This window comes from Eimeria acervulina, genomic scaffold, assembly GCF_000499425.1.
Source record: "Eimeria acervulina Houghton genomic scaffold, Eah_scaff906, whole genome shotgun sequence".
Lineage (NCBI taxonomy): Eukaryota > Apicomplexa > Conoidasida > Eucoccidiorida > Eimeriidae > Eimeria > Eimeria acervulina.
In genome coordinates, this window is record NW_013549525.1 from 1 (window position 1) to 9,102 (window position 9,102).

The window sequence follows — 9,102 nt, forward strand, 5'->3', positions numbered from 1 at the left end:
TATATATATATATATATATATATATTATATATATATATATATTATATACATTATATAATATATTGTATATATACGTATATATATTACAGACACTTAACTGAACGTGAGGAGGGACTCAGCCGCCCCCGCGGTCAGCTAGCTGGCCTAGCAGGCGGCAGCGAGTAGCTAGCTGGCTAGCCAATGCGTAGAAACGAGCTATCTGCCTAGCTAGCTGAGGCAGGAGCACCTGGCTAGCTGAGGCAGTACCATCTACCTAGCTAGCTAGCCAGCTAGCTAGCTAGCTAGCTAGCTAGCCAGCTAGGAGGTGGCGTCTTCCAACGAGGAGGCCACGCAAATGGGGGCAGCCCGAGTTGCGCCAAAACCACAAAAATCTTCCCCCCAAATATTCACCCACTTGCATACACCCATTTGCATGCACAGTATATATATATATATATATATTTAATATATATATATATGTACACATATGTAATATATATATATATATATATTACACACTACTACATATATGGGACGCATATCTATTGGTGTTGTTGTTAAGAAGTGTTTGTATTATTGGCGTAGTGGCTGCAGCAGCAGCTGAAGCAGCAGCAGCAGCAGCAGCAGCTGAAGCAGCAGCAGCAGCAGCTGAAGCAGCAGCTGAGGCAGGAATACGTTTAAGTGAGTATTTTGTGTTTGTTGGTTTTAGTTGTCGAATCTTTCGAGCATGAGTTCGAATTCTTTTTGTTGTTGTTCTTCTGTCTTTTTTTGTTGCTCACTTTGTTTTGTCAGCTCATCAATTTCCCAAGCAGTCTTTAAACTATCTCCGAATGCATGCGCTGCAGCCCCATCCGAATTCATAATATTTCTAGCTGTGCTGCCTCTACTAACTGCACTTTTAAGCCTTTCTCTCTCTGCTTCTTTCATACGATCTGGGTTCATCGTCACTATTCTCCACATGTCTCGAACTACTTCACCCCAGCCCCCTCCTTCTCCTTTTATTGCATTATTTATTTTTTTTGCTGCAAGTATAAAGCTCCCATCATTTGCACTAATAGACTTCTTTGGGTTTGTCAGCATTTGATGAGCAGAACGAAAAGGAGCTAAAAAGAAATTACCCACTCCAGTAGCCGCCTGTACATACACCCAAACAAACAAACAAATATATATATATATATATACTACTGGATAGCTGCTAGCTAGCCGCCAAGTAATAATAATAACTAGCTACGCCACTCTCTAGCTAGTTAGATGTCTAAAGACAAAAGGAGACAGAGAGAGAGAGAGAAAGAGAAACAGAAAGAGGTAAAAAGATAGAGAGGGAGATATGAAGAGAGATAGAGAGGGAGGTAAGAAGGCCAACAGAGAGCAAAGGAGACAAAGATGATAAAAAAACAGAAAAAGCAAAAGAGACGAAAGAGAGATGAAGATATAAATAGAGATAGGAGGTACAGCACAAGACAGACAAAAGACAAAGACAGGCAGATAGATAAATTATTTTTTTTAGAAAAAATATTTTTATTTATTTTATTTAAAAAAATAAATAAAAGAGACAAAAGTGAAGAGATAAAATCAAGAGAGACAACGAAAGACAGGAGGAGACAAACAAAGACAAAAAGAAACAGAGAATTAGACAAATAAAGGCAGACAAAAAGACAGAGACAAAGACAGACAACACCACGCAACTTCACCTCTTTGAAAAACCCAGGGGCTTTTGTTGTTGTGGTGGTAGATGATAATCTTGAAAACAACTCCATCTCTTTTGCTATTTCTTCTTCTAGTTCTTTAAGCTCTTCAGGAGACAGCTTCTGCATTGCTTCTGCAACTTCGCGTCTCTCCTGCTGCTCATCTGTCTCTTCGCGTCTGTGCGCTGCTTCCCCTTCTCCTGCTGTAGCAGCTGATGCTGCAGCAGCATCTGATGCTGCAGCAGCATCTGATGCTGCAGCAGCATCTGATGCTGCAGCAGCATCTGATGCTGCAGCTGCGTCTGCTCCTGCATGCAAATCCAAGTCGTCATCGTCATCAAGATCGGAATCAACATCAGCAGCAGCAGCAGCAGCTGATGATGAAGAGGAAGAAGTATTGAGAGAATCAAAGGAGTCAAAGGGGCCGATGTCTTCTAGAGTATCTTCTAAGGAGTTGTCTGCTGCTGAGTTTAAACAAACATTTTTACTTAAACAACAGAAGACCCACACAAGAAACAAATTCCTGAAGATAAGCCGCATTATCGCTTGGAGTAGATATTATTAATCTACAGACCTAGACGCATGCAACAAGCACAGCAGCAAAGCAGCAAAACAAAGGCACCAGCAGCAGCAACTGCCTGCTGCTGCAGCTGCTGCTGCAGCACTTCACTCAAAAAAGAAGATTTATAATGAGAGGAGAACCCCTCTGGAAGGAGTGAAGACAACAGGCTATTAAGGCTCCTGGGAGGGGGTATAAAGGCATACAGAATAAACAACTAAATCAGCAGATAAATAAACAAAATAAATTTAAAATATTTAATTTAAAATGCCTTTCTGCTGCAAGAGATCAGTGGTCGATGCTGCGTGCTCTGATGTTGTACAGCAACGGAAGATCTGCAATTTTTTGAGTATATTTTCTCTTTTCTGAAAATAATAACTGCTTTTTTAACCAAACTATATTTAATAATCCAATTTATTCAATATTAAATCCACACATAAACAAAAAGCATAAACTTTCTCTCCTCTCTTCACATTGGCTTCGCGTACAACTCGGGGTTGTACGCTGGTTCGGTCTAGCGGTGGAGCGGCGATTAAAATCAAACATGTTCGTTTTAATTTAGAGGGAATTAATGATGAAATATAATTAAATTTTCGTTTATTAATTCATTTTCTCCTTTTTATCCAATTTAGACGGTAATTTTGTTCAAATTACGCGCGCAAAGGTGGTGGAGCGACGAGATGCAGGAAGCCGATGCTGGGGTGTATAGTCAGCTCAGCCGAAAGCGCTTTATTTTCTCCTTTATTTTCTTGTTTGAATGCATATATATTATCACAACTGAGTTGTTTCGTCATTAAGCGACTAAACTGGCATCAAATGCATATATTTATTGCGGTATGTGTCGCCTCCCTGGTCCTATGGGGGCTGTCTGTACAGCTATGCGTGCATACTTGAGGTGTATGTACAGCTCAAGAGGCAAATAAAAGAAAGAATAACTCTCAGGTCTATGGGGGCTCTCCCCACGCCGTCTCGAGAAGACCAGTGGTCCACTGCTAGTGCAGGACGAGCGATCATCAAGAGAAGAAGTTACAAAGCCCCAAACGCCCTCTTATCTCTGCATGCTGCATGCATGCATTTCTACAACATAACAATTACATTATTCAAGAGCCATGGCTGCATCTTCGTGTTTATCTCGACTGCGACTAACAGGGTGTACATATATTTTATAGAGAGACAAACTTCCTGCCGCTGCAAGCAAACAAAATCAGAAGAACTAAACGCAAATTCTGTGGGCTCCCCCAATCTAAACAAAACTCCTATTCTTTGCATGCATGCATGCATGCATGCATCGAGGGGTATCTGCTGCATGCGCTCGTTACCTGCGGGGTGTATGATGAGTGAATAGACAAGAAAGATTTTTTCTGTTTTCTATCAGCACCTCGAAAGGCGCACTAAGCCGCCCTTCGTGGGGCTTTACTGCATGCAGCTGCATACAGCTGCATGCAGTATGCTGCATGCACAAACGCATCCATCTGCCCCCTCTCCAGCAGCGGAAGTGAAGGCACACTCGTAACTCCGCATCCCGAAGAGCAGCAGCCCACTACAGCTAGCCACAGCTAGCCATAGCTAGCCATAGCTAGCCACAGCTATTGACAGCTAGCCACAGCTATCCACAGCTAGCCATAGCTAGCCCCAGCTAGCCATAGCTAGCCACAGCTAGCCCCAACTAAAAGACCACATGCGGAAGCCCTGAGTGAGGAGAGGCCCCTTGTTTGTCTGGAGTCTCCTGAGACAATTAATGTAGAGGCACTAACTGCATTTGCTGCACTCTTTCTTTCTTTTTGCTGCAGCACATTGTCTCCCTGCTGAAGCAGCTTGAAATGAATATTAAAGTAATTGCTTTAGGGGCCCTAAAGGACCACTGGTCCTCCAGGAGATGCCGATACACCCTAAAAAGACAGACAGAGACACAGCAGCAACAGCAGCAGCAGCAGCAATTGACGTTAGTAGATATGCGACAGCGCGCAGCAGCAGAAGCAAGATAAATTAAATATAATTTCTCCTGCTGCTGCTGAGCGCCCTAACTGGAGTGCCTCAGCTGTACGTACACCTCGAGAGAGAGACACAGAGAGAGAAACAAAATATATTATGATATATTATTATTATGCAAAACCAACTACAAAAACAAACATCAAATTCACTCACCAAACGCAAGCGGAGGTTGGAGAGAAAGTCCTCGGCATCCAGCTCGTACTCAGCTGCGCTCCTGCTGCTGCTGCTGCTGCTGCTGCTTCGCGCTGCTGGCTGCTGCTGCTGATGCTGCTGCAGGAGCAGCTGACGGTGGATGCGGCCGGCAGCAGCAGCAGCAAGCGACACCCACTGCGGGTGATGCTGAATGCCCCAGAGAGCTGCCAGATGGTGTAGCTGCGAACCCCACACAAATAACAGCAGCAGCAGCAGCAGCAGCAACAGCAGCAGCAGCAGCAACAGCAGGAGAAAGTTAGCTATGAGTCAAAAAGTCTGCATGATTGCACACTGCTACTCCTATTGCTAGTGCATCTGCTGAAGCTGCTGCTGTGCTGTCGTTGCTTCTGCTGCTGCTGCTGCTGCTGTTGCTGCTGCTGCTGCTGCACCTCATTCCAGTCTGCTGTGCTGCACTCTTCAAGGTTTGCCTCGAGAGTAGCGAGGAATTTGTCGCGGTTTAAATTTTCCTTGTGGCTGCTCCTCGCCTGCAGACAACGAACAGCAGCAACTCTTCATGCTGCAGCAGCAGCAGCAGCAAAAGCAGCAGCAACTGCAGCAGCTGCCGCAGAATTCAAAGGGTGCATCAACAGCGCCAGTGGAGTATCACCACCCTCAACAAACAGAAAAACAGCAGCAGCAACAGCAGCAGCAGCAGAAAAGGGAAGGAGACAATAATATTCGTACGAGAGCCATTACGAGCTGCAGATACACCCGGAACGCATGCAGCCCCAACTCTTCAGCAGAGTAGGAAGGCTTCTCAGAACAACTTCTTTTGCGGGGCTGCACTTCGTGCTGCTGCTGTTGCTGCTGCTGCTGCTGTTGTTGTTGTTGTTGTGGCGTTGTTGGCCAGGCATGCACAGCAGCAGCAGCATGCTGCAGCAGCAGCTGAGTTGCGGTGTCTCTAGAGCTCGACAGTTTTGTAGCAGCCAGAAGGAAAGGAGCAGCCGCAGCTAAAGAGGGGGCCCCCTCCCACCTGCAGCAGCAGCACAAGCAGCAAATATAACTCCATTGTGTTGCTGTAGCAGCAACAGCAGCAACACCCTACTTCAGGGTGCTGCTGCTGCAGCACTGAGGAAGCCTGCAAAGGCTCTGGCGTCTCACAGCAACAGCAACAACAGCCGCAGCAACAGCCGCAGCAACGACAGCAGCAACGTGAACAAGAGCAACAGGAACGGCCGCAGCATAAGACAAGCAAGGGTGACAGCAGCAGCTGTTGCAGCAAACAAAGCAGCAGCAGCAAGGATTGCGAAGCCCCAGCAGCAGCAGCAGGAGCAGGGACTGAGACACAGCAGCAGCAAGGCTGGAGAAGCAGCAGCAGCAGCAGCAGCAGCAAGGCCTGTTCTCGCTTATGGGTAGAGTGACAGCGCCACCAATAGCAGAAGCAACAACTTAACCAACAGCAGCAGCAGCAACAGCAGCAACAACAGCAACAGCAGCAACAGCTGCAACAACGACAGCAGCAGCAGCATAAGGACACGCCACAGCAGCAGCAGCAACGGCACCAACAGCAGCAGCAACAGCAGCAACAAGAGCAGCAGCAAGAAGAGCAGCAGCAGCAGCAGCAGCAGGAGCGTTACCTATTGACGAGGCACTGAGCAGCAGCAGCAAAAAAAGCAGCAGCAGCAGCAAAGTTTGCCTTTGCAAACCCCGCAGCAACCCAAAGAAGCTCTTTCGTGCTGAACTCCTCTGCTGCTGCTAGCGACTTGGCTGTCGCCGCCAGCCCTGCAAACAAACCCTAAACCCTAAACCCTACACCCTAAACCCTAGACCCCGCACAATTAATGCGGCGCAACTGCTCGATTTCTCGGCGCCCCGCAACCTCAAGCAAGCCCTGGATAACAAATAAGCCCTAAACCCTAAACCCTAAACCCTAAACCCTTAACCCTAATCTCGCACCGTGTAAAGCCTCCTTTGCGCAGGGCCCTGCTGCTGCTGCTGCCTCAACAGCCATTGCGACGTCAATACACCTAAACTTTTCTGTCTTTGTTCTGTACGCCCACCTCACAAAATAATTTAAAATAATAAATAATACATATATATATATATATCAACATATATACATAAATATATATATATATATATATTACACAATATAGTATATCATAGAGATATATAATATATATAATATGCATATTATATATGTAACATGAATACACAATACATATATATATATATTATATAATATTTATTATATATATTATTAAATATATATATATATATATATATTGTTTATTATATATATGTAAATAAGCCGTGTTGCTAAAATAGCTGTTTAGGGGTTTTGATGTTTTTGACTTTGTTTGTCGCCTCACCTTCTGCTCAGTTCCTGAGTCAGGCGCTGCAGCAGATCCCCTTCCTGCTGCTGCTGCTGCTGCTGCTCTTGCTGCTGCTGCTGCTGTTGCTGCTGCTGCTGTTGCTGCTGCTGCTGCTGCTGCTGCTGTTTCAGTCTAGCCACACTCCACATGAGGACAACGAGCTGCTGCAACGAGAAGGAGCGGAAGCTCTTGAGCTTTAACAACTGCAAGAACGGAAACCCTAAACCCTAAACCCTAAACCCTAGACCCTAGACCCTAACCCATATCCCTCTGGTGCTGCATAGTAAACCCTAAACCCTAAACCCTAAACCCTCACTCTTTCATTCTTGGTGAGGTTCAGCGAGGTCGGGCGTGCACTGCCCCTCGGCACCTCAGGGCTCAGCTCTGTTAACTAGGGTTTAGGGTTTAGGGTTTAGGGTTTGTCTTACTTGGTTTTCAAGCGTTTTAAAGAGGTGATGCTTGTCCCTCCACTTCGTGCGGCTTAACACCAAACAGCCGATGCAGAGACCCTGAGGCTGCAGATGCTGCTGCTGCTTCTGTACTGCAGCAGCAAGGCTGTCTAGAGCTGCTCCCAACAACTGCAGCTGCTGTTGCTGCTGTTGCTGCTGCTGCTCCTGCTGTTGCTGCTGCTGCAGCAAAAGCTGCTGCTGCTGCTGATACTCTATAGAAAATGAATACAACAGCAAAATCAACGCCTGCAATGCACACACAGACACCAGCAGCAGCAAGTAGAGCAGCAGCATGAGAAGCAACAGCACCAACCGCAGCAGCAGCATCTGCTGCCACTGCTGCAAGTCTTGCTTGCAGCAATCCTGCTGCTGCTGCTGCTGCTGCTGCTGCTGCTGCTGTAACTGACTTGTGGGTCAAATGTATGGGCCTTCGGAATTATCTGCGCTGCTGCTCCAACCATGAAGGCGGTCTTGCTGGCAGCAATGCTGCTGCTTATCGTGCTGCTGCTGCTGCTGCTGCTGCTGTTGCTGCTGCTGCTGCTGGAAGCAAGATGCGTAAGAGCAAGAGCTGCTGTGCTGATGCTGCGGCCCTTCATCGCACCGGCGAGAGCTGCAGCCTTCTTAGCCAGCAGAGACAAAAAGCAATCCCCCACAGGACCTGCTGCTGCTGCTGCTGGGTCTGCTGCTGGGTCTGCTGCTGCTACTGCTGGGTCTGCTGCTGCTGTTGCTGCTGCTGCTGGCGTTGATACGTGTGCGGTTATATTGCTATCTGCTGCTGCTCCCACTCCAGAGCCCGCTCCTTCTGGGCCTACAGCAGCAGCTGCTGTTGTTGCTGCTGCTGCTGCTGCTGTAGTTGCTGCTGTTTGTCCTAGATCTGTTGCTGCTGCTGCTGTTGCTGCAGGTTGTAGCTTCCTTGCTGCTGTTGCTGCTGCGAGGGCCCCTTTATCCTTCGCTCGAGCGAAGGAATAAAGCAGACTTGCTACTTCCTGCAAATATATCACATTGGGGTTTAGGGTTTAGGGTTTAGGGTTTAGGTGGGCGGAAAGACAAGCAGCTTCGGCGTCGTCCTAAGGCCTAGGGCTGATGTCTGCGTGCGACTACAGGGTTTAGGGTTTAGGGTTTAGGGTTTACATGGGGGTTGAATAGATGCAGTTTGCTGCTCAGTGCAGCAACAAAAGACAGCCAAAACTCCTCCGTCGCTCGCACCCTACAAAACCCCCAGAGCAGCAAACTCAAACCGCTGCAGCGCAGCTGCTGCAGCACCTGCTGCTGCTGCTGCTGCTGCTGCTGCTGCTGCTGCGGCTGCGGCTGAAGAAGCTGCGCCTCGACGTGGCTGAAATAATATAACACAGAGGCATCACAGACCCTCCAAACCCTAAAACCCTAAACCCTAAACCCTAACCCCCAAACTTTAAACCCTAAACCCTCATCTCTAAAGTTAAGCCCAAACCTACTACCCTATGAAGCCGCAAATCCTGCAGACTGAGCGAGTGTAGGGTTTAGGGTTTAGGCTTCCTAGGGTTTAGGGTTTAGGGTTTAGGGTTTGTGGCTGACCGGAGAAGATCAGCAGCAAGGGTTTTGTGTTTGCTGCTGCTGAGCTGCAGCCGCGCAAAGGCCCAGGGGAGATATGCTAAATTGCATGGTCTCAATAAACCTCCTAGAGATAGCTGCAGCTGCAGCAGCAGCAGCAAGCGGTGAAACCTGCAGCAGCAGCAGCAGCAGCAGCAGCAGCAGCAACACAGGCAGCAGCTGCTTAGGCCGCGGCAGCAGCAACACACGGCAGCAGCAACAGCAGCAACAACAGCAACAGAAATTGCAGCAGCACCAACACCAAAAAAAGAAGAGGGGTCAACAGCAGCAGCATCAGCAACAGCAACAGCAGCAGCAGCAACAGCAGCAGCAGCAACAGCAGCAGCAGCAACAGCAGCAGC

At 47.6% G+C, this 9,102-nt stretch overlaps 2 protein-coding genes across 2 annotated transcripts in view; both read right to left on the reverse strand.

Moving 5' to 3' along the window:
* Positions 1-684: 684 nt before the first annotated feature.
* On the reverse strand, positions 685-2,204 carry EAH_00051810 (hypothetical protein, conserved; the record flags this gene model as incomplete). Its single annotated transcript, XM_013394114.1, has 2 exons — positions 685-1,113; positions 1,671-2,204. 2 exons carry the CDS (start codon positions 2,202-2,204, stop codon positions 685-687), a joined length of 963 nt encoding a protein of 320 aa, XP_013249568.1.
* A 1,869-nt stretch (positions 2,205-4,073) lies between these two features.
* Positions 4,074-9,102, reverse strand: part of EAH_00051820 (hypothetical protein, conserved) — a gene marked incomplete at both ends in the record, with an annotated part of 5,657 nt that continues 628 nt past the window's right edge. The window contains 10 exons of the mRNA XM_013394115.1: positions 4,074-4,112; positions 4,369-4,587; positions 4,797-4,892; positions 5,092-5,380; positions 5,985-6,129; positions 6,304-6,395; positions 6,720-6,925; positions 7,151-7,417; positions 7,579-8,118; positions 8,303-8,504. Of these exons, the coding sequence (XP_013249569.1) occupies positions 4,074-4,112; positions 4,369-4,587; positions 4,797-4,892; positions 5,092-5,380; positions 5,985-6,129; positions 6,304-6,395; positions 6,720-6,925; positions 7,151-7,417; positions 7,579-8,118; positions 8,303-8,504 (2,095 nt within the window). The remainder of the gene's footprint in view (positions 4,113-4,368; positions 4,588-4,796; positions 4,893-5,091; positions 5,381-5,984; positions 6,130-6,303; positions 6,396-6,719; positions 6,926-7,150; positions 7,418-7,578; positions 8,119-8,302; positions 8,505-9,102) is intronic.